The sequence below is a fragment of the Manis javanica genome, chromosome 15, assembly GCF_040802235.1.
Source record: "Manis javanica isolate MJ-LG chromosome 15, MJ_LKY, whole genome shotgun sequence".
Taxonomy (NCBI): domain Eukaryota; kingdom Metazoa; phylum Chordata; class Mammalia; order Pholidota; family Manidae; genus Manis; species Manis javanica.
The window spans coordinates 82,133,297-82,158,181 of NC_133170.1; the positions used below are offsets into that span (position 1 = coordinate 82,133,297).

The following is a 24,885-nucleotide window of genomic DNA, read 5'->3' on the forward strand; positions in this document are numbered from 1 at the left end:
AAATCCCCCGGGAGACGGGCAGCAAACACCATTCACCCTGCCGGGGCCTCATCTCACACCAGCCCTGCCTGTCCTCGGACCAGGGGCAGAGCTCAGAGCCGAGGGTGCTGGGCACGGGGGAAGTACAGCCACACCACTGTGGTGACAGACTTTCTTTATAAACAACCGGAAGGAAGTTTTCTCACCCTCTTGTCAAGCTGCCCGGTGAGGGAGGGAGTGTGGAGGAAAGGGAGGCTGGAGCTGCCCGGCACAGAGCCAGGCCCAGGGCTGGGGGAGGACTCCTGGGCTTCTGTGAGCTGATGGCTTCAGAGGCTCTATGGGGTACCACAGACATCCCCAGGGTGAGCCCTTACTGTTACTGTGACTAACGCAAAGAGCCGACCAGGTGGGGGTCAGCTGGGGACAAGGGGCTCAGCCCCATTGGACACTGGGCTGCAGGGGCCACCCCCCAGGCGGGGGTGCCCTCAAGGATGGAGGCAGCTCCTGGACTGGCGGCCAGCCCACAGGGTACTGGAAGACAGTGGTTCTGATGGGCTGGACCCTAGAGAGAATGAGAAGAGCAGAGAATTAGAGTGGGGCACAGCCCGGGCCGAAGCTGGGACACCCCAGCTCACCCTCCCTGCCACCCTGGGGAGGGTGAGCAGCCTGCACGGCCTTCTGGAAGGCAAAGGCTCAAAAACATGCAGACCCTCTGAGCCAGCAACCTCACCTCCAAGAATGAGCCCAAGGAGAGAGTGGGGTTGTGGGCAGAGGCTCAGCTACAAGAAATGGAAATAACCTAAGTCTCCACCCGTGGGGGACTGATGAACTACACATGCACGTCCACAGCAGAGAATGCTACGCAGCCTGAGTAAAAATTAAGGCAGACTTATATGCACTGGTGAGGAAAGGCGTCATGCTGTACTGTGTGAGTAGGGAGAAAAAGCTTATAAAATAATGTATATAGCATGATACTATTTTTGTTTAAAGATATATAACATATATAAATGCATAAAAAAAACCTGGAAGACACAGCAAAATGTTAACAGTGGTTCTATCTGAGTGGTGCAGTTATGGGTGATTTTTTTACTTCTTTATACTTTTCAAGAAGTTTTACAAGCACGCAAGCCTTTGAAATCAGAAAAAAATATTGTCTAAAATGTTTTTAAAAGCCTCATTTCTCATGCTGCTCACTCTCCTTCCCCTCAAGGTCCACCATCCCCAGAGCCAGCTCCTGGGAACCCACCTCCGGGGAACCCAGGGCCTCTTTGAAGCACCCACCCTGGGTCCCCAGATGGGCCACCCTGTCCTAGGGGAGCCGACTGAGGCAGAGGTGGCCTCCGACCACCAGCTGCTCCTCATTCTGATCCTTCTGGACTCGACCCTCGCAGGCTGCGGAGGGCACCGATCTCACCCGAGAGCTCACGTCTCCCCCAGGGACCGAGCGCTCAGAGGACGGAGACCAGGGGGTTGGGGTGCGCTCCCACTGTTTCCCCAGTGCCCAGAGCCAGGCCTGGCACAGGGAGGTGCCTGGTGAACCTGACGACAAACAGCAACCCACACACTCTTACTGACTAGGCACTACTCTGGGCCAGACACCACAGCCTAGAGCAGGCTCAAGGAGCTTCCGGCAAACCCATTTCATAGGTCAGGCAACTGAGGGGCATGGAGCCAATCACATGCCCAAGTGACACATTACGGGGCTAGGGGCTGGAATATAACCTATACCGGGGTCTTCACACATGGGTCCCCCCTGCTTCAGCTCCCCCAGCACCGGGCAGGCTCAGGGGCCCAGTGGCCAGCCCCCTGTGAAAAGGGGAAGTCCTGGGCCCTCTGTGAGAGGCTTGGAGGGGTCTCAGGCCTTCCAGGTGGAAGTGCGGGACTGGGCCAGGAGCCCCAGGAGTCTGCCTCGCTGCGCCTGCCCAGCCTGCCCCTCAGGCCGGACCCACTGTGAGGACCTGGGGCAGCCCCAGGCGCAGCCTCTGGGGCTTCCTGCTGCAGGAGGGCAGGGAATTCCCCTGCTCAGCTGCCTGCTGCCTGCTGCGAAGTGCAGAGAGCAGTTCCTGGCATGATTTATGGGGCTGGGGAGACTTCATAAACTCCATCAACCACAGAGAAGGGCGGGAGCGAGGTAGGCTCCGCCGTTGCTCGAAGGGAGAACCCAGCTGCTAGCCGAGACTGGGCACCACCCAAGGGACTGGGGTGACCGCGGTTCTCTGCAAAGAGGGTGTGACCCTGGAGAGTCCCTTCCTGTGAGCCTGAGGCCCTTCCTCTAGGAAACGGGGCAGTCCTGGGTAGCTGAGACCTGGGCCCCTGCACGCCCTGAGGCAGCGCCCCAGGGGAAGGGCACCCTCTGCGTGTGCTCAGACACTCACTGGTACATGCCCCGGGCCCCAGACACAGAGCACACAGGGACACTGAGGTGCCCCATGCACAAGGACAGGAGCAGCTCTCCTCTGCTTTCCCCAGCCAGTGTCTCAGTCAGGAGAGAGACTCAGGGAGGCACGTGAGCTGGAACAGGAGTGCCAGCCCAGAGAGGGGCACAGAGGGGCACAGAGGGGGAGATTAAGAGGGACAGAGTCACAGTCTGCAGAGCCACCAGCGGAGAGCAGGGCAGGCGCTGGCCTCACCGGGGGTTGGTTAGTCTGCCTGCCTGAGGTCTGCCCTCCCTCCGGCTGCAGGCTGCCCTCCGCAGGTCCCTCAGGGGCAGTCTGCTGTGGGGACCGCACAGTGTGCCCGCTGGGGCCTCACAGCCTCCGTTTCCCCCTTTTACAAGGAGGGTTGGCCTGGCTCACCTTGAGGGCTCTGCTCAGCCTGTGGGGCTGGAGCCCTCGATCTGGGTGGCTCCAGGTGGGCCAGGCTGCATCTGCACCCTGTGCCCTGGGGGAGGAAACAGACACCCCGAGACCAGTGCCCACTAACGCCCAGGGCATAGGCCAGAGAGGGGCACAGAGGGGGAGATTAACAGGGACAGAGTCACAGTATGAGGAGCCACCAGCAGAGAGCAGGGACAAGCGCTGGCCTAGCAGGGGGCTCGGCTGCCCCTCTGAGGTTGTGCCTGCCACCAGACAGGTCCCCTAACACCCAGGAGACAGCCCTCCAGGCCAGGGACCTTGCTCTCCAAAATGCCCTCTCATGCAGTCAGCATGTCCTGTGCCCCTGCCAGGCGGACTGACGACAGTGTGAGTTCGGCCCTGAGGAGAGGCCCAGGGCGGGCGGGGGAGATGTCTTAGCTAAACCCTGAAGGATGGGTCTGCCTTGGCTGGGCAGAGTCGGGAGGTAGTTCCAGGCGGAGGAAACAGTGTATGTATGCCAGGTGCCCTGGGAGCAGAAATGCCCACCTCTTCTAAGAAGCTGCCAAGCATCCTGTGGGGACTGGGAGGTGGCAGGGAAGTTCCCCTGGGTCCTGCGGGGGAAGAAGCCCGGGCGGGTTTAAGTGGAGGCCAGGGCCAGGGGGTGCTCTAGATGCTGGGCGGGGCTTTGTATGGGAGCAGAGGGGAGGTGGCCGCCTCGGAGGGCTGGGGCAGGATGAGGGGCATAGAGGGCACCGTTTCTGTGGCCTTGAGGATGGCGGGAGTGGAGCACAGCAGCCCTCAGGCTTGAACCCTGCGGACTGGGGCCTTGGGTGCTGGAGTAGAGCCCACAGCCCGTGGGCCACAGGGCAGAAGTATCAGTTCTCACCTGGCCAGCCTGCTGGGGGGGCCGCGGAACAGCAGGTAGCAAGGCAAAAGCAGTAATAAACGGTCACCTCTCTTCCAACGACCTTTTTTCCCAAGGCTGGACAGGCCTGTTCTGCCCAGGGAGGGACTCATTTTGGCCCAAGCGCCCAGGCAGCAGGTGAGCAGGCCCACGAGCACACCCAACAAGTGGCTCCCCAGGAAAGCAGGTCCCTGGAAGGGCTGGGCCGGGTGGCCATGAGGAGAGGAGCCCGGAAGCAGGGTGCAGACTCCCCGGGGCCTAGGGCGCAGCTGCCCGGCTGCAGGCCCTGTTCTGGGGGGTCACTGCCATCCCGGCAGTCAGCTACTGCCACTAGCACTTCAGACCTCTAGCCGCACAGGGCCCCGGGTCAGCCATGAACAGAGATGGCCCAGGCTCAGGGCCCCAAGCAGGGGCTGAAGCTCCCCCTCAAGGGACAGCCGGGTGCTGCTACGGGTAGCAGGTGTGCGGCCAGGACAGTGAGAGCCTCCTGGAGATGCTGAGATTCCTTAGCTACAAACTGGGGGTGCCCGTCCCCCAAAGTGCTGAGGGTTGAGTGCTGGGCACACCACAGCACCACGCACACCTGATGACCATGCGGTCGTCGCCTCTGCGACTCTGTGCCTGTCACTCAGCCTATTTCTCCGTCTCATCCCCGAGGCCTCTGACTCTCCGGGTCACAGGTGTGCTGGAGAGGGCTGGGACATGTCTGTCCCAAGGCAGGGCCTCGAGGGCACCCATCTCTGCCCACCCCTGCACTCACTCTGGCCCAGCCAGCTGCAGCTCAGTCCACTCGAGCCCTTCGCACAAGCTCAGGAGGTGCCCAGCTTCTGGTGCTCATTCCCAAACGAGGGGCACCCAAGCCAGAGCAGGGGGTGGGCGACCAGGGGAGGAGGGGGGCGCAGAGCACAGCAGGGGCGAGTGGGAAGCCCCCTGACGCCCCGGCTAAAGGAGCCGGGAGTGCGGGACACGGACCCCTGGACTAGACCCAAGGCCAGCGTGCCCACAACACCAAAATCACAGCCACTTCATGGAGGGCCACAAGGGAGGGACGCCACACTCCAACGTATGCGTCATGTTTGTATCGTGTATTTTCAAGTGGGGGGACAAAAACCAGGCGCAGACTTAAAACAAAGATATAAAATAATTCAAGTTAGTTTTAAAACACCACAACAAGCTCTCTTCCTTGGGGCGCAGGGAAAGCAAGGAGCTTGACTCTCAACACTCCCCTCCTGGGGGAGCCCCAAGGGAAGGCCTCACCCCTCAGGCCGTTCCATCAGCCACCCGGCCCAGGCCAGGCCACGGTCCCAGGAGACCTCACCAGAGAGCTCATGGAGTCTGAAGCCCAACTGCAAGATGAGGAAGGGGAAGGCAGCCCAGGGTGGGCGGCGCTACGGTCAGGAGCAGGTCACCAGCACATCCGGGAGCCCCTCCCTGCCCTCTCCTTCAGGACCTGCTAGAAGAGCCCAGAAGCCCTGGGTCTGGTCTGGCTGCGACCATGAAAAGGGCAGCCTGGGAATGCATGCTCCGCACCCCGAGGGCTCCTGCCCCGGGTGCTCCCCACACAAGAGGTGAAGGGCGCCCTATCACCTCGAAACTCCTGGGTGCCAGGCCCTCCTCAGGGAGGCAGTGGGACAAAGACGAGCCTGTTGCATCTCCAGGCCACCCCAGCTCTGCCTTTTCTTGGCTGCATGTCCTTGGCCATGTCACACTCCTGTAAGCTTCACATGCCCGTCTTGCAGGTGGGGGTAACCATGCCTACCTGGCAGGGCCCTAGAGGGGATGGAGCGGTGACTGGCACACTGAGGCCCCCCTAACAATGATCAGGCTGCTCCCTCTGGCAGTGGGCCTGGTGATGTGGAGTCCAGCTGGCTTAGCCACCTGTTTCCCCTTCAGCCCGCACAGACGCCAGTAAGGAAGGAGCTGCTACGGCAGGGGGATGAGCCCAGGTGTGGGGACTTCCACACCTTGGCCTCTGGCCAGAGCCTGGGGACCCAAAAGCCCCGATGGGGCCCTCCCTCTGGGAGCTCTGGTGGGGGTGGTCTGTGTCTGGTTTCTGGGCCTGGGCAGTTCACATAGACGGCTCAGCTTCAGGTCACAGCAGGCTGGCTCTCAGAGGGCATGGGAGGAGGGGATCCCCAGGGCCTGTACCTGCTGCTTGGGGCTGAGCTCCGTCGCTTGGCTCTCTTTTCCAGCCAGTCCTCCAGATGGCCTTCAGGGAGCTCGGTGATGTCTAGTGGCCACTCCCTGGCACGCCTCTCCTCTGTGGGGATAGGGGGACAGAGCCAAATGAGGGGCACACTCACCCCACCCGACCCCTTCCCTTCCACAAAGCAGCCGGAACCCCCCTGGGCTGGGGTTGGCAGGGCACAGGGTGGGAGGCCAGGAGCCTGCTGTCACCTCCCCAGGCCTGCCCCTCTGGGTCGCACCCAGTTTCCTTGTCAAATAGAAACAGAACACTGGCTGCCTCCAGAGCTTTTTGGAGTTGTACACAGGATAATGCATGTAGAGACCCTGGTCCTCATTGGAGTCCAAACCTAGGATTGGGGGGCAATGTGGACCACAGAACGGGGCAAGACAGGGTTTGCACCTTGGCCCTGCCATGTGCCAGGTCTCTGACCCTGATTTTTCTTCTCATACAGTGTCCTATAAAAACCTTTGCAGAGAAAAACAATCACACTTGGGGGCCCCAGGCACATGTGCATGCATCCCACTCCATCTTCACAAGTGGTCATGTTCCATGGGTTGGACATGGCCTCCAAGAGGCTAAGCCACGTGCCAACCTCACAGGGGATGTGGCAGAGCCAGGACTGTCCAGGTTGACAGCTGGGGACATGCCTCTGCTCCTAGTACCCTCGGGCCTCTCCCTTCCCTGTGTCCCCAGGCCCCCAGGCTATGCTCTCCCTGCCATGGACCAGCTGTTTACAGGAGCCAACAACAGTGAAGAGCTAGAGATGCCACCATTGCCACTGGCTGGGCCCATGGGGCCTCATGTCCACCCTGTGAAAGGTCCTGGAAAAGCAGTGTTTGTGCCAGGGCTGTGGCCACACTGCCACCAGCTCCCTAGGGCAGGACATTCCCGGAAGTCTGGCTCATCAGAGGGGAGTGAGGCCCATCAGGGGGGCAGAGGCCACTCCAGAGGCCACCTGGACAGAGGGAAAAATGAGCAGCAGCGCCTTGAAGACAGGGACACAGGAGTCAACCTCTAACCTGCCAGGGCTCAGTGTGCTGCCCAAGTGCTGGCTTCAGTTTCTCCATCTGTTCAGTGAGGGGCTAGGTGAGAAGACTGAGAAAGACCTTCTAAGTGGGAACTTCCTTTCCTCTAACTGGAGAAGTAAAACGTGAGCCTCCCAGAGGCAGACGCGCAGTTTCCAAGGGAAGCTGAACTTGCTCCTTGGAATCAGCAGGCCTGGGACTCCCGAGGGCAGGCAGGTCCTCTCTTCATCCCCTTGCCCCCAGGGCCTCAGCGGCCTGCCAGGTCCCAGAGGGGCGTGATACGTGCTGCCTGATGGCCACAGGGCAGGCAAGCACGACTGGATGCTGGGCCGGCAGCAGGGCCCAGGGAGCGGGGGTACATCCTTGAGGTTCCTGGGCAGGAAGCCCCCCAGGTCCCTTCAAACCCAGCAGGGGACAAGGATGGGGGCTCCTCTGCTCCTGCTTCGTGCCCAGGGCAGCTTGGAGGCAGCTGCTGACACCCATCCCATCATCCGCGGCGGCCACAAAATTGGGGGAGGTGGGGAGGCAGCCTCTCCAGCCTCAGATCCCGCAGCCCCCCAGCAGCCTCCCTCTGCCCAGCGCGGGGCACCTGCCAACACGTACCCTCCACCTGGACACTCAGCTCCTGGAGGTCTCGCTCCGACATGTGGGAAAATCTGCAGTTGGAGCCAAAGTCACACTGGCCTGTAACGGAAAGGCTGTCACACACACTGGGGATGGGGTCTCCCCGCGACCGGCGGGGACTCCTGGGGGAGGGGCTGCTGGGACTTTAGGGGCGGGGCTTCATAGCCTCAAGAGGAGCAGCCCCACCGGAGGGAAAGCCCAGACTCTCTCTGGCCCCGCCCCACCTGAGTGACCTGTCTGGTCCATCATGCCCTGCTCACAGCCCTTCCCAGGCTGGGATGAAATCCCACTGCAGGCTTTCGTGACTGGGCGGCACAAGCCTCTGCAGGCTTGTTCCCTGTCACCGGTCCCCCAGCCCGTTCCCCAGCCTCAACAAGTAACAGGGGGGTCCCTGGAAAGGTCACGTTTCCCCTCTCCACTCCAGGCCACTGCACAGGCCCTCCACTGGTACCTGCCTGGTACCTTGTGTCCATTGTCCCAAGCAGTGGACTGCTCCCCAGAAAGGCTTTAATGGCAGCTTTGTCAATGAGGTACCAAAGCCCAGGGTGGCTTTCTGAATCTCAACCAGGGAGACCAAAATGTTTCTCAAAATAACAGGCGACTGCAGGGCTGACGCCAGCATAACCTACCAGTGGCATGTTCACATAGAGGTGAGGTCTGTGGGGGGAGGCTCCTGATCTGCAGGCCTGGTGGCCGCTCTCAGGGCAGCCCTGTCTCCTGATGGGCCATCCACCCAGCTTCCCTAGGCCAAGAGCAGAGCCTCTCCCCAGTGCTGAGCTCCCTTTAAACCCAGCAGGGGACACCATGTTAATCATTGGGGTTTTCCTCTTTGCCTTGGCTGCTAGGAAACTCAGGGCCAAACCCTTAAAGAGTATATAGGACCTTATGTAGGAAACTACTCATTCCCCTGGCTTTGCCTTATTTTTCCACCATTATTTTCACCTATCTTTTTGGATCCTTCACTTACTGAGGTTTTTATCTCTTTGACCTATATGTGTCTTTATTGGCTGGATATTAAGCAGTCAAATCAATACCTAGCATTGTTGGTTCTAATTCTGAACCTTCTTGACACCGTCAGACCTGCTAGTGCTTCTAGCCCTGCCAGCTGGGAGGGAGGGCAGAGCAAGGCCGGGCTCCCAGGCTAATTTAATCAGCCAGTCTATTCCCCCCATCAGCGTCTCCCAGGTTTACCTGCAATCTGGCACTTGCCTGTTCTGGGTGGGCTGCTAAAATCCCATTCCAGGTCTGAAGAGCTAAGGATCAGTCCTGGGAGTCCTAGGGCACAAACCCTGGGAAGGCTCCAGCTGCCCAGCGGGCTGATGTGCCAAGGCCACAGAGCAGGCTCAGGATGGCGGCCAGGGCTGGGGAGGCTCTGCAGAGGGCCAAGCAGGGCACACTGGGCGTGCTGGTCTCTGGCAGGGACCTGAACTGCGCGGAGTACTTTACCTGTCAACAGAAACTTCCTGCAGGGCCGCTTGTTCTGTTCATCCAGCAAGACGGCGGCTGCATCTGCAGGAGAGGCTGGGTTCAGACTTTAACTGCACACATCTACCCGCCACTAAGATCAGAAAGGAAAGTTACCCACCCATAGAGGAGTTGAAGAGGGGACCGCCACGGGTAGGGGGCCTGGGTGGAGGGATCCAAGCTTCAAGTGACCTCACCCCCTCCCACCCCACCCAAACCCAGGCACAGGAAAGAACCAGGTTATAGGTCAGAGGTTCTTGGCTTTGACTGCACAGTGGAGGCACCTGGGAACTTGTTTTTTCCTTATTTAATCCTGGGACCACAAGATTTCTCTGTATTGCCTTTGCCACTTCCAGTGAATCTAGAATTATTTCAAAATAGAAAGCTAAAAAATTTCCTGGTGCCCACCGGTAAGGCCCAGGGCACAGGCATCACCGCATAGGCCAAGGCGGTGGCCCACGGCTCTCGGTTCCCTCCTCACGCCGGCTGGGGGCTCTCAGGGCAGGGCCAGCCCTGGCCTGAGCAGGACTCCCTGCCATCTGTCTGGACACAAACCTTAACCTGGGTTTTCCCCACCTTTATTGTCATCATATATTTCTGATTTAAATTTTGTGTGCTTCTCAATGGGCAAGGAATTGGTCAAAATTAGTAAGACATGCGAGGGAGGCGACCTGATGTCACCCTGGAGGAGAGGCCAGGCCAGGCCTGGGCACTTTCCCCACTTGCCCACCAGGTTTTCTGGAGGCTGCTGGGGAGCTCTAAGCACCCCATGGGCTTTGGATTCCAGGTCAGACGGCCGCAGGCAAGCCGCTAATCTCTCCAAGTCTCGGTTTCCCCATATATAAAATGGGAGGAAAATTCTCACTTGGTAGAGCTGCTGTGAAAAGGAGTAAGATAACAAAGAGAGAGCACCTGGCTGAGGAGGCCAGTAGTTCCCAACCCTGATGGCACATTAGAATTGCTAGAAAAACGGGGTTAGGAGCAGCCTCCTCATCGAGTTCCCCAGGTGACTCTAATGTGCAGCCAGGGCCGAGAAGCTCTGTAGCAGATGCTCAACAAATTATAGCCATTCTTCTTTTATTTCCTTCCTACAAATCCACATAAAATCCCCATTTGGCAGGATGGGAAACTGGGGTTCAGGGGAAAAGACAGGGGGAAGGGCACACAGTTAGGAAATGGCAGGTTTGAACCCTCGTGTATGAATCTAAAGCCGCTGCCGATCTCCTGGTGGCTGGGTGAGTGGCTGACCCTGAAGGGGCTCCACCCTCCCCAGGGCAGGGAAACTGGTGGCTGGGGGCAGGGAAAGGCTGCTGGGGTCAGGAGGTGGTTGTGAGAGGACTCACTCTAAGGGTAGCCTGGTGGAGCAGGGGGGCGCGCCAGCAGGGTGGGGGGTGCCTGTCAGCACTGGGCGTGGCACACTCAGACCTTCCCAGGGCATGTGGGCACTGTGCAGGGGCCCCCTGCAGGCAGGACAGCTGAACTGAAAGGGGGTTGAGCATGAGTCCTAGGCGAGGGGACCTGGCTGGGTAACTCAGTGTGGGAGAAGAGTTGCAGGCTGCCTAGCACCTGGCTGGTGGTTCTCAACCCCAGCCACCTGGCAAAATCACTGGGTGGCTTTTAAACTATACAGAGGCAAGTGCATCCTTCTCGGGTTCCTCTTTAATTCATCTGCAGGGGCATGAGAACTGTCAAAAGCTACTCAGTGACTCTGAGGTGCACCTAGGGTTGAGAACCCCTGGCCTAGGCCCATGCACAAAAAAGGTGCGCTCCACCTGGCGTTCAGGGCTTCTCGGGATCTGACCCCGCAGGTCCTTCTCACTTCATCGCCCAGTATTAACAGCTGCCCTGGTGCCCTGTGCTTGTTTGCTCATTCATTTAGACATTCATCTAACAAACATTTACTGAGCACATCCTGTGTGCCAGGCACCACGCCAGGACGAGGATTTAGTGGAGAACAAGTCAGACCTGGTTCTTCCTTCCAGTCCAATAGTCACACTAAGCCATGTGGATATAAATGGGGTAAACATGCAGCCAAATGACCTGCCCTGGCTGAGGGGCTGGGCAGTACAGCAGGAAGGGCATGCTCACCGACAGGACAGTACCTGCAGTGGTGATGTGGCCAGAGCTTGGAGGGAGGGGTTGGCAGGGCACGGAGGCCTGGGCAGGACAAGGTGTGCATCCAGAACACACTGCTGTAACTGAGAGCAGGGTTGCTTAGGAGAGGGGCCCTGTTTTATTCACCTATAAGACTTTGGAGCCTGTCTAACATCCAAAGACAAGCTAAGGGCTTACCAAGTGCTGACTGAATGAATGAGCCCATGAGACAAATGGCCTGAGGTCAAACCTTTTGTGGGCCTGTGGGCATAGTTACTACTTAGTGAAATCTTATGTGCCATATGGTCATCAGGAGGTTACTTGAGCCCATCACATCCCTGAGAGGTGGGTACCATTGTTACGGCTATTTTATACATGACAAAATTAGGGCCACACTGTGAGTGGTTGACCCAGGCAGCCTAGCTCCAGGGCCCAGGCTTGTCCTGCATGGCAGGTGCACGGTCAGCCCCTCTGAGGGCTTATCCAAGGCCATGAAGCTGGGAGCAAGTGGGTGTTGAGGCCCAGCCCAGGCTGGGGTACCATGTGCTTCCCCAGAGTCTGGGCTGTGCAGTTGCTTGGGGAAGCTGGAGCCTTGGGGAAGCTTCTTGAGAAGTGGTAAGAGCTCTGATGCCAGTTTGAAGACCCCAGGTGAATAATTCACCACTCTGGATTTTGAAGTCACCACCTCTAAGTGGGGACCCTGGCCTGCCCAGCCTCCCTTGAAGAGCTGTCCTAAGAACGGAATGTGGCTGCAGATGTGGGAGGGCACTAGGAATGCAGGAGCCCTGTGGAGGGCCTCAGGGCACCTGCTGTTTGATCTTCTCTGGGAGTAACACAACAGCCTCTGCCAATCATCCTTGGACCCGAGGACCCAGATGTTCTCAGATGGAGGTGACTCCTTGAGGCTCAGCTCTGTGCCAGGTCACAATCCCCACTGGATCTGACAACAGGGCCAGAGGCCTCCCATGTACCTAGGAGACCCCTCTGCCACTGAATTCCCCTCTGCCCCGACTCCTAGCCCCTCACAAACACAGCCAGGCCTGGCCTGGCCACCCTCCCTCACCCAAGCCTCTGAGCCCTCAGCTCCCTCATCAAATGGGGAGAACCTGGGAAAGCTCTGAAAATACCACACCTAGGTGCCACCCCAAACCTGCCTCTGGGGATGTGGTCAGGTGATCAGCATTTTTACTTCAAGGTCTCTAGATGATCCTAGCTCAAAGGGGTGAGATCTACTGCCTTAGAGATTTGCCGAGAAAAGCAAACGACAAATTGGGGAAGACAATGGCATGCAGCAGGCACTCAATAAATGCTCACTCCCTTCTTCTGAATTCTGAGTCTCAGCACGGGGAAGTCTGTCTTGCCTTCTCCTGCCTCCTAGGCAGGTGGGACTCAGCTCCTTCCTTCCGCTTTGGGCCCATCCTGGAATCCTTCTCTTCAACTCGTGAGGCACTGGCCCTGCCCAGGCTAGCTCCAGGAGCTCCTGCCCACCCCCCTTGTCCTGCCAAACTCCTCTCCTTTGGCCCCAGCTCCTGGCTGGCCTCCCCGGCACCTCCTTCGCTATTCCTCAGTGTGTCTGTCTAATGATAGAGGTATGCTCCCCTGTAGTGAGTGCCCCCCAGGGGTCAGGCCCTGGGCTAGGTGCTTATGGCCTTAGCTCATTTGCTCCACTGGCACCTGCTCTAAAAAGTCTTTCCTCAAAGAGCCCTCCCTCGGGCGTCTGTTATTCACCTGGTCAGCCAGTCATTCAATAGCAATTTACTGCACCCAGTGCTCATGCAGCAGACAGTCATCGCTGTCAAATGTAGCTTCGGGCACATAGGCCACTGCTTAAAGCCCTTCCAAGGCTGCCCTCTGTCCTCAGGACGGTGCACCCCCTTAACCGTGGCCTCCACAGGCCTGCACGATCTGGCCCTGCCGTCACCAGCTTCAGCCCCAAGCCTCCTCCCATCCCACTGTGTCCTGCTACACCCTCTCTCCTGCACAAAGAGCACCTGGAGATTTGCTCTGGGCTGCCTGCTTCTGCATGCTCTCTGCCCAAAATGTGTGGCTGGCTTTTCCCCGTCTTTTAGCTGTTGTACAAACATCACCTCCTTGAAGAGGCCTTCTTTCTGGCCCCAGCATCCCCAGAGCCTGAAAGAATAGAGCTCTCGGGTAAGACTGCTGGGGAAAGCAGCTCACGTTCCAGCCTGCCCTCTGGAGGGCTATCTGCCCCTGGAGGCCAGTGGATCAGGCCTTCTTTCTTTTACTCCTTGAGAGCCCAGACCAGGACAGCTGCTGGCCATGGTGCTTCCTTGTCTGAAATAAGAAAGACCGGGGGAAAAAAAAAAAAAAAGACCGGAGAGCAGGGCTCCATCAGCTCAGCCATGGAGCCAGCCAGCACCCACCTCGGAACATGTCATACCAGACCTTCTTGGCCTTGAGGTGCTGCAGCCCATTCAGGTGCTTCTTGCGGTTGTGGAGGTTGTCCTGGAAGGAGCGGTCACAGTAATCACAGAAGTAGCGCTTCCCCATGGCCACCTCTGCCACGTGCCACCACTGCCTGGGAAGCCATAAAGCACTCTGTCAGAGTGTGAAGGCCATGCCCCATGCCACCACCGCACATGGCCCATACTGCGTGCTCCCCAGGGGCCAGGTGCCTGCTGCGTAGGACGGCTCTGCGCATGTGCACCACCTCACTTCAACCCCAGGGCTCCCCATGAGGAGCTACATGGGTCGATGATTACGGCCTGAGAGGCCTCCTTCCAGGGGGGGTCCTTGAACTGTGATGCCCAGCTTCTACCCACGACAGTTAAAGCAGAACTGTAGAGGGTGAGACCTGGGCATCAGGTCTTTACAGCTCCCCCAGGAATCGTCACACATAGCCAGGCTGCAGAAGCGCCACCTTACCCCCAGCACCTCCCTGCTGTCCCCTCTGCCAGAAGCCTGCCACGCCTGCTCACTTGACTCCTTCCATCTTTGCTCGAATACTACCTTTGCAATAATCTCCTGTGGCCACGTTATTTAAAACCAGAACCCTCCACTTACTTTCCCCATTTCCTGACTTAATTTTAATCACCTTTGAAGTATCAAGTTACTTGTTATGTTTATCATCTTTCTCCCCAACAGAAATATAGATCCATGTGGGCTGGGATACTTTCGTTTTGTTTATTATCAAAGCCCCAGCACCCAAAGTGGTGCAAGATGCAGAACAGGCAACCAAATACTTGTTGAATAAATGAATGAATTCTCCTTTTCCTTGTGGGACAAGGGAGGTTTGGAAGGAGGTGATTTGCCCACGTGAGTTACACAGCTGGGAGGCAGAAGGCAAAGCCAGGTGTCCTAAAATCCTACTGCCTATGTCCTCTCTTCCACAGCCAGCTCAGTGCTTGGAGGGGCCAGAGGGCTCAGCAGAAATGCAAACAGCTTCCCAAAGAGATTAGCTAAACTCTCAGGCGGCAGGTCCCCAGCCAATCACAGAGGGAAATGAGAATGTTTCAGGGTGTTAAAACCCTTAAAACCCCGGTGATCGCAGCTGCCACCCCTGACCCAGGGGATCTGCAGCTATAGATGGGCAGATCTATGTCTCTCATGACCAGCCCTTGGGTCTCCCAGTTTGGTGACACAAGACCAGAGGACGAATGGGTCCATTTAGGGCCATCAAATAGGATCTGCAAAGGCCGAGCCCAGACCAACCCCTCACCCTTTATGTTCTATAGTTTGACCCTTTGATTCCCAGATCAGGTGCATAAGGCCTGGAGGAGGAAGGAAAGTGACTTCCCCAAGGTCACAAGGTAGGAGCTAGCAGCAAAAGCCCCAGGCTCCCAGGATCTAGCAAATAAAGATAAATCTGGGACCTGACCACAGGGTGGACGGATGGAGGAATGCAGGATCTAGCAAATAAAGAAATCTGGGACCTGACCACAGGGTGGACGGATGGAGGAATGCACCATGGGAGGATGAGAATGGGGAGAGAGACAGAGACAAACAAGGCCCCTGGACAGTCCAAGCAGCCAGGCAGGTCACTGGAGAGAGCCACTCCTGAGGCAGGGACAACAGCCATTAAGTCAAGGGCTGCAGTGGGATCAGGAACAGACAGTCATTCAAAATGCAAACGTATAAAACCTCTCTTCTCCCACTGTTGCTGAGAAATTGCATCCCAAACACATGGACTTGATATATTAAATTTGGCAGCTCTAATATACCCCGTCTTGCCAATAGAGTTATAGGAATTGGATTGAAATTATAAGAGAAGAACGTTTAATGGCTGAGCGCTTAACCAAGCCATTCACGAAGCTTGAAGCTCTGAGGAGCTGCTGAATGTGGAGAGTAATGGGGAGAGGAGGGGTGGCTCTCTGGGAGACTTAGCTGGACAAAACCCCACAGGGCACTGAAAAGCCAGTGGTGTGACCCTGGAGGCCTCACCTTTCCCTGTAACGATGTGAGGCAGTGGGTCTGACCAGCGGGCTGACTGCTTGGGAAGCAGTACACAGACGTGCTAATCCAAATGAAACATTAATAAAGGAGTAATAGCAATTCAAACACTCTAGTAATGTCTGGCATTAAGCAAGTACTCAATCAACATTACCTATTATTTGATTCTTGAGCACCTACTATGTGCCAGAAGTAGGCTAAAAGCTTTATAATGCATCATCTCATTTAGTCCTCGGGAACAACCTGTCAGGTAGGACACATTACAACTGTTCTGGGGGTGGGGGCACTGAGGCTCCAAGAAGTGAAGTCACTTAGCCAAGATCGATGCTAGAAAGCAGAATTGGGCTTACAGTCCAGGCAGGATGGCTCTAGAGCCCACACTCCTAACCGCTTACAAAGTCTCCTCCCAACAAATCATACTGATGACACCTTTCCTTTATTAATCACTCACTACACCCCTGGGACCATGTGGCCCCTTCAAATGCCAAGAGGCATGTTTTATAATCCCATTTGAGAATGAGGAAATTGAGGCTTAGCGAGGAGCTCTGAGGTGTCCCAGTTAACACATCCAAGAAGGGCAGAGCGGGTCTCAGGGGGCCTGGGCTCGGGGATGCTGGGAAAGCCTCCCACCAACCCATCAGTTAATGAAGACCACACACACCTGCCTCCCCGGCCCAGCAACACTGACTTAAATGATGGGCCCCTCCGGGCTGAGCTGTGTGGGCTGGCGTGTGTTTGCATTCTCTCTCTCACACGCACAAACCACGGGGGGAAGCAGCCCTGGCTGCAAACCATAGCAGCAGTGCCACCCACCCATGCCTTCCTCTGCCCACCTGGCCACCCTCCATCTGGCACAGGGAGGCGCTCAGCCGTCCCTGACAGGTCAAGGGACCCCGTGCTCTAGTCCCTGCTCTGCTGGGTGAGGCTGTGGCTCCATCACTTGCTCTCTCTGGGCCTCAGTTTCCCCATGTGTGAAGCAGGAAGCAGGCGGCTAGACCAAGTGATCCTGAGGGTCTCCTCAAACCATTTGGGTTCAAATCGAAGCGCCAATGCTTTCTAACTCTGTGACCTTGGGCAACTGACCTCTGGCCCCAGTTCTGTCTGCGAAAACTGGGATGAGAACAGTGCCACCTCAGGGGTTGCTGTGAGAACACACACACACACACACACACACACACACACACACACACACACACACACACACACACACACACACACACACACACACACACACACACACACACACACACACACACACACACACACACACACACACACACACACACTTCACTTGGTACAGAGGCGTGGCCCACAGGAGGCCCTCAAGAAACACTGGCTGTCATCACCATCATTACTGGCCTCTGAAAAGCCTGTATGTAGTTCAGAAAACCAACACTCAGAGTGAGGAACAGATGTCAGTCCCTGCCCAAATGACCGCTGAGGCCAGCTGATCCACATAAAGATGAGGAAAGTGAGGCCAAAAGAGGGAAGTGAGTTGCCCAAAGTACTCAGCACAAGGCAGAGGTGGGCCCAGACCCCTGCCCGATGCAGCAGCTCTGCAGAGATGCCACTGCTCCGGGGATGTCAGGGGCCAGACCAGCTCCAGGGGGCCAGCGCTTCCCGCCTCTCACAGGCCTGTCCCCCTGGAGGCAGAAGTCCTCTCCATGGGCAGGAGCTGGCCTTCAGCAAGGTGACCTCATTGCCCAACTGTGAACTTCTAGAGCTCCCGACCAACGGCCTCCTGCTCCAGGGCCTTGGCACACATCAAGAAAAGGTGCGGCTGCAGAATCCTCTGGACAGATACAGTGCCCCGCCAGACACAACTTGGCAAGCAGAGCATATTTCACTCCGACTCAGTCCTCAGCCAGGCGTCCTTGCACAAGGCACAGCCTGTACCACTGCGCTTGGCAGCCCCGAGCGGGAGGTCAGGGAGGGGGGCGGGGACGGCTGGACATCTCTAACAGCGCCCAGACACCAGCATGGGGTGCTGACTAAGCTGGCCCTCTCTGCCGTGATTCATCCTCATCCTCTGAGCTGGCGCGCTCGGCAGTGTGTGAGCGAGGCCCTGTCCGGAATACAGAACGATCCAGCCCCACTCCCTCGCTGGGAACACAGGAGGTGTCTCCAACCCACACACCAGGTCCACGATTGCAACAGCATCTGCTGGCTCCCTGGAGCTTCCCCAGGTGACAGGGTGGCTCCTCAGGGCCAAGGGACAGCAGGCAAGGCCAGTGGGACAACCCTCTGGGGTCACACAGGTGTGAGTTTGAATCCCAGCTCCGCCACTTATTAGCTGGGTGACCTCTGGAAAGTTATTTCATCTCCCTGAGTCTGTCCTTAGCTGTAAAACAGGGACCCTACTGCTGCTGTGGATGCACCTAGTAGTGCATTAAGATGCCTAGCATACCGCTGGTGCCCCCAGAAGGAGGCTGTCACAGTCGGCACTACAACCGCCCAGGTAGCTCCCTCCCTCCCCCTCCAGGAGAGCACACCCCGACCCGATTCAAAATTGCAGCCGAAATCACGGGGAAGACAGTGGAGCACAGAGAAGACAAGTAGGGACTCTGTGGCATCTTACGACACTGATGGACAGGGACTACAACGGGGCATGGTGGTCAGGAGGGACTCGATATTAAGAGTGAATGTAGTAACCACATTGTTTTTCTTGTGAAACCTTCATAAAAGTGTATATCAATGATACCCTAATAAAAAAAATAGAAATATTTTTAAAAAATTGCAACCAAAGCTGCAGTTGTAGGACCTTGCACCCCCCCTTACAACCTGCTGCTTTCGACAGTTCGCCTCACCTTCTACATACTGATTTACATCACGCATGCTGCCTTCCCACTAGAATACAGCTTGTCCTGCCGAACCCAGCACCCCAACAGGGCTGTGCATGCATGTGTGCGTGCTTGGGGAACGAGCAAGGGAGCAGCTGCCTGCGGCATCTGAGGCCTCCCACCCTCTGCTCACGGACAACTCCCAGACCCTCCTCTCAAGCTTGAATCTGGAGACCAGGACGAGGATGGACAGAGAAGAGGGACACGGAAGGCCCCGAAGGCAGGTCTTTCAGTGCCACCACCACCTTCCCCCCTGGACTTCGTCTCCGGCAGAGCCCAGCTCTACTCTCTTAAAGCACCCCTGACCATCCCGTGGCACCTGACCTCGGCCCTTTGAGCCCAAGGAGATTATCAATCAGTAGGGAAGAAAAGAGAATGGGGATGGGTGGGGTGGGGTGAGGAAAGACAGCTTCTTTGACTCCTCTGGCCAGGCATGTGGCGTTCATTCTCTTATATAACCCTCAGAGACCCTCTGAGTAGTTACCAAGGTGTCCGTTTCTCAGGTGAGGACACAGGTTTGTAAATATTCACTACTAATGTGCTCAAAGCCAAGGCTAGGAGCGACACAGACAACAGTAATTTCTCATAAGCCTGAGTGCTGCCAGTGGGCCAGCAGCACTGAGGACCCCCACGCACCCTCTCGAGAGCCCTCACCACAATGTTGTGAAGCCATGTGCTCAGACCCCACAGTCAGGGCATGCCCGAGCCAGCACAGACACGGGGGCCTGGCTGACCACACATCCCTTTCTCTCCCCATCCCACGGCTCTGCTATGAGGCTGTTGCGGGGCAGACATTTGTGCCTCATTGATATTCCTGGTTCCGTTCATTGTGTCATTGAGTGTGTCTCAGGTACAGAGCTGTCTTTGGCACAAGGCTAAAATAAGCCACCAGCTCGGCTGTGGCCAGGGCTGGGATGTTCACTGTAATTATCCAGGACATGTGCTCACCACAGGCTGCCCTCAAGCTCACCTGTCATTTCTTCTAATTATGGCACTGCCAGACCCTAGGTAAACAGCAAACTGCAGCCGGAGGATGGCTTTATTGCACACGCACTAGGAGCATGGCAATGTCCCCGTGCCACATATGCCTGCCGCCTGGAGTTGATGGCATCAGAGATGTCCTGAGGGGGTGGCCTGCAGACTGCCCACTTGGGAACCAAGTCCAACAGAAGATCCAGATGTCTTCCCTGATAGGAGTCGCCATTCAGGGCCTCCCTCAGATACGCCGGTGTTTTGTAGCAACCACACAGCTTTCTCATCCTGACCTCGCTCTCATGTCCCAACCCTTGGGGTGAGGCACACCGTCTTACTCGCAGTATAAGGCAATGGCAGCTCCACCCACAGCAATTCATAACTCAGTCGGTCTGGGCCAGGGCCAGGATCTAAGGAAGCTCTGATGCAGAATCCACAGACCACACTCAAAGAAATGCTGGTCTAAGGTAGCTGATGATGGACTCCAGAACAGAGAGGGCAAGAGCTTTCTCAAAGTCACACAGACCACCCAAGCCAATCTTTAATCACTCAACCCAGGACTGACTCTCAACCCTGCCACTTTTAGGCTGTGAAACCTCAGCCAACGACTTACCCTCTGAGCCTCCTCTGGAAGATGGGGGAAAATGATACTATTTCATACGACTCTTTTAAGAGGATTAAATCATACGCGCTAGGTACTTAGCACTGTGCCAGGCATGCCGATGGTGCTCAATACACATGCGTGGAGGGGACAGCCAGCTGTGGGGCCTCCAGTGGTCTCCCCTCCTGGGGCTGGCACTCTGTGTCCTCCCCTCCCTGACTGTGTCAGGGTTGGTCTGTGTGACTAAGAGAACAAAGTGGACATCACGCTATGTTACTTCCAAGATCATGTTATAAGACAATGAGGCTTCCATCCTGGTGTCTCCCCTTCTCTGATCACTTGCTCTGAGGGAAGCAAGCTGCATATATGAGTCAGCCCTGTGGGGAAGCCCATGCAGCAAGGAACCAAGGCCTCCTGCCAACAGCCATATACGTAAGCTTAGAAGCAGACCCTCCAAACCCAGTCAAGCCTTCAGGTGAATGCAGCCCCAGATGACAGCAGTCATTTTGGGAGACTGAGCCAGAACCAGCTAAGCCATTTTCAGATGCCTGATGCTCGGAAACTGTATGTTAGTTGTGTTAAGTCACTAGGTTTTGGGGTAATCTGTTCTGCAGCAATAGCTAACTAACACAGTAGAATATATGAATGAAAAAACTAAATCACTTCACAATCTGTGACAGCCACAGGTACGAAGTGACCCGAATCCCAAAAGAAGTCAAAGGAGCACTACCCCTGGCATGCAACCCCTGAGGTTCCAGTGTTCCCTTTCCAGTCATTCATTCCCCACTCAGCACTTCCTCTCTGCCAGAGCGGGGTTTACATCTCATTACACAGTCCCTGCTCCCCCAAGAAGGTGCACATGCAGGGGGTGGCCAACAGATGCACCCCTCCAGTAACAATACTATGTAATAAGCTCTATGCAGAGTACCAAAGAGGGGCAGCTGAATCTAACAGCGAATTCCTTTAAGGAAATCATCAGAGATGATCTCAGAGATCCAGGTGCCGAGACAGTCACTGCAATGCAGCTCGTCCTAAAACTGCAGTCTCAATGTCCAACAGGAAGAGGAGCTGACAGTTACCCACTGCTCACCGCATGCCAGGCAGGCTGCTCAGTGTCCCATGTGGGGTGGGAGTGGTGGTTCAATGATATGATGCACAAAGCCCATTATCTTCATCTTGCCTTAAAAAACTGTGGACACAGGGAGCCCACAGCTGGCAAGGAGCAGGAGTGGGGCATAAGCCACCATCTGTTCATTCAATGGAGTCCACACAGCATTAAAAATCAACTCCCCTGGACAAATGTTCATTCCATATTGCTGAATGACACGCGGCTTGTCATCACAACAGTATGTACAGTAGGACAACACTTTTTCAAGGACAAACCCTGCCTCCCTGCCCAACACACACACACACACACACACACACACACACACACAAAGATAGAGCGGATACAAAACATTTACTGTGGTTATGTCTCTGGATAATACGATTATGTGCAGGATTTTTTTCATTTTGTGTTTGACTATTTTTCCCAGTTTCTATATATAGCATGTATTCCATCTAGGCACCTGGCTTTCATTCTCTTATTTAATCCTCAAGAGACCTTCTGAGTAGATATCAAGGTGTCCATTTCTCAGATGAGAATGTTACATTTAAAAAAATTTTCCCCAAAAGTTCCCTTCAAAAAAGTGTTAAATTTGTCAGGCATGGATAAACACTATTCCCTTCCTCTTAGGAGGCTGCCACGGACGGTTCCAGTGACCTGGTTCGCCAGGATGAACCAGCCCGGGGTGGTGCTGATGTTTATAAAGAGGTCTCCGGCAGACATTACTCCAGTCCCTGGCTGAAGGCTGGAAGGGCGCACCTGATTCCGAGCAGACCCGGCCTAGGGAGCTGCAAGCTGGAGCCACGGTTCCTCAGATAGTTACAGGTCCCAGGAGGCCAGAGTTTCCAAATAGGAAAGGTAAAAATAGCCTGAAGGAGGCTTCTGAACCACATATCTGGACTCAGAACCCCCTCGGCCTCCCCTTCTGCCCCCAGTATGGGCTCCAAATACCATCTGTCCCTCTGTTGCCATCGTCACTGCTGCCCAAGGCGGGTCTCATCTCCTTGCACCTGAACCAGCTTCTTCATTCACCCCACCCTGGGCAGCAGCATCAGAACAAGCCTCTAAAACAATTCTTGCTCAAAATTTTCCATGGCTTCTGGTGGAGAGCTTATTAAAAATGAAGTCTCTGGGTCAGATTTAGGAATTCAGACTCAGCAGATCTGGAGGGCCAGAAATCTACATTTTAAACAGTGAGTCTAGTATCCCCTAGTAGGTACCCCTTAAGAAACGAAACCTGGGGTAACGACCGTCTCCTACTCACTGAACTCTCCACTCCCTGAATCCCAAAGGCAACCTCTGCTGGGGACAGGCACTCTGGGTAGGTCCAGCCCCCAGATTTGTGTCTCAGTCAGAAATTGGTTGATTATGAATAACCTCAGCTCACTGAAATGGTAACCCCAACTTGACTGAAATGCTAATTCATTAGACTGGATGAAACTGTTTTATCCTGTCACTCCAGGAAAATTTAGGACTGAAAATAGAGGTTGGGAAAGAAATCAAACTCATTCTGCATTAATGTTCCTGTCCTAAGTTTAGTAATAATCAGTGTATTTGAACTTGGTATTTGTAAGTATCTATGACATTGAAAAGAATTTGACATGCTGAATATATGACAGATAAACATCATGATTTAAAGTTAAAATAGTTAGGTAATTGACAACCTATGTCAGTAATTGATATTAGCCTTATGACCAAGTGAGAGGTTAGTAAAATAGATGGAAACACTGGCTGCATGTTAGAATCACCTGGCGTGCTGTAAAAGCTACTAAGGGTGACTCCCATACCTTAATTTCATGTCAGAGATGGAGTATGTATTTTCTTTTAGCTCTCCAGACCAAGAAGGAGTGAAATAAGAGAATTAGATTGTCTATTAAAAATATTAAACTGTTTATAAGAACTTGAAATTCATTATGTTTGTAAGTTTCATTTATTACATTTCCTAGTAACTGTTTAAGTATTCTAGGTAAATTATGCTGGCTAGGTTCTATATCTGAAATACTTAAAATCAAATACATTAAATTTACAAGTGGAATTAAATATGTAAGAGAATGTAATTAAGTGGTAAATAGGGTTGAATGTTTAAAGGAATTTAGTTTGTTCAATTTGAGTTAATGGTCATTGTTCTTATGTTTCTAGGTTTATGTACAGAATAATTTCTAAGTTGAAATCAAAGGCTTAGAGAAAACTTTTTAAAAATTGTTTGCCTCTACAGAGAAGACAAGTAGTGATTCTACAACATCTTACTACGCTGATGGACAGTGACTGTAATGGGGTTTGTAGGGAGGACTTGGTGAAGGGGGGACCCTAGTAAACATAATGTTCTTCATGAAATTGTAGATTAATGATAACAAACAAACAAACAAAAAAATTGTTTGCCTCTGACATCTCCACCTGAAGTCTAAGGGGCAGCTCAAACTTTACACGGCTAAACAGAATTTAAGACTATCCCTGTCGATGTCAAGTTGTTGAAGTCAAAACTCAGATGTCATCCTTGATTCCTCTTTGCTACACACCCTAAATCTATGCCAGCTTATTCTCTCTGCCCTACCTCCCAAGAAACATCCTAAATCTGATCACTACTCGAATCCACACCTTAAATTACCATCCTGCCTCAACTGACCCACCACAACTTCCTCTTTGGGCTATTCTCCAGAGGGCAGCCAGAATGATGACATTAACATGTAAATTAGATCATGTCACATCCCAGTTCAAAACACTTCAGCGGCTTCCAGAAGCAATTAGAAAAAAATCACTCCTTACCATGAGTACAAGGCTCAATAGGAACTGACCTGAGCCCACCTCTTCACAATCCACTCCACCCACCTTCCATTCAACATCTCAGCACTGCAGCAATCTTAAGACTGCACCAAAGTTTTCCTGTTTGACCCACTCCTATTTATTCAGGTCTCTGGTTAAGTGTCGCCCTCGGTACCCTGGCAAAAATTGCACCACTACCCCCTCCCTAACCTGTGTTCTGCTCTTCACAAACATCCCTTGTCTTCACTGCATCTCCCCATCTTGCCCAACACACAGTAGATGAGCGCTCCCTGAGAGCAGGGACTTGTTCCCCGCTGGGTCCCCGGAGTATGACCCAGATGAAGAGTTCAGAAAATACATGAACGGCCCTAGTATTCCAAAGCCCTCGCTGGTTCTATTCCCAAGAAGAAATGCGTGGTCCCAGGTCTCTCGCCTTCCAGGCCAGGGTTCTCGGCTGCGACGTACATGGATGAGGAAACAGGTGCCACGGACAAAACTGCCTTCCCCAGAGGTCGGGCACAGGAGGCTGGGCCCCCGGGACCCGACTTCTGCCACAAGCTCCAACTCTAGGCCTGTAATTGGGGCTGACAGAAAAGAGAGGCGGCGAGACGAGCCGGGAACCCGGGCGCCCAGTCCCCTACACCCCACTAACTACTCCCCAGCCCGCTGAATGTTGCGACCCGCCGCCGGGAGCAATCCTCCAGTGGGAAGAAAGTCACTAGGATTAGCTCCTCGATGTCCACCAAAGTAGGTACCTGGCTCCTCAGGGCCCGACGGCTCCTCCTCCTCCTCCTGCGCCCTCGCGTAGCGAACTGCTTGCTGGGATTCGTAGTCCTTCCTTGGGTATCAGTGCGCCCTTCCCAGAAGCCTTTGGGAATCAGAGCAGAGATAGCGCGAAGGTGGGAGGGAGGGGAGGGGGAATGGAGGGAGCGCGAGCGCTTGTTGTACTTCAAAATATTCAATCAGCAAGTAATGACTGAGAAAAGTTGAGTAATCTTACCCAACCATTTCGGCTGCTCTGAAGAGAACCTTATGAGACTTTTTCTCTCAAGTAATCAGTTACTTCCGTGGTTCAAAACCACAAACGCTGATATTTAAAAGAACTACAAATCCCATAAAGGCGA

At 54.8% G+C, this 24,885-nt stretch overlaps 1 protein-coding gene across 1 annotated transcript; it reads right to left on the minus strand.

Annotated features, from left to right (window-relative positions):
- Positions 1–137: 137 nt before the first annotated feature.
- On the minus strand, positions 138–24,647 carry ZMAT5 (zinc finger matrin-type 5). Its single transcript, XM_017677430.3, has 6 exons — positions 24,517–24,647; positions 13,458–13,612; positions 8,962–9,024; positions 7,495–7,575; positions 5,827–5,938; positions 138–541 (listed from the first exon to the last, which is right to left on the minus strand). Exons 2-6 carry the CDS (start codon positions 13,582–13,584, stop codon positions 412–414), a joined length of 513 nt encoding a protein of 170 aa, XP_017532919.1. The 5' UTR covers positions 13,585–13,612; positions 24,517–24,647; the 3' UTR covers positions 138–411.
- Between the last annotated feature and the right edge of the window lie 238 nt (positions 24,648–24,885).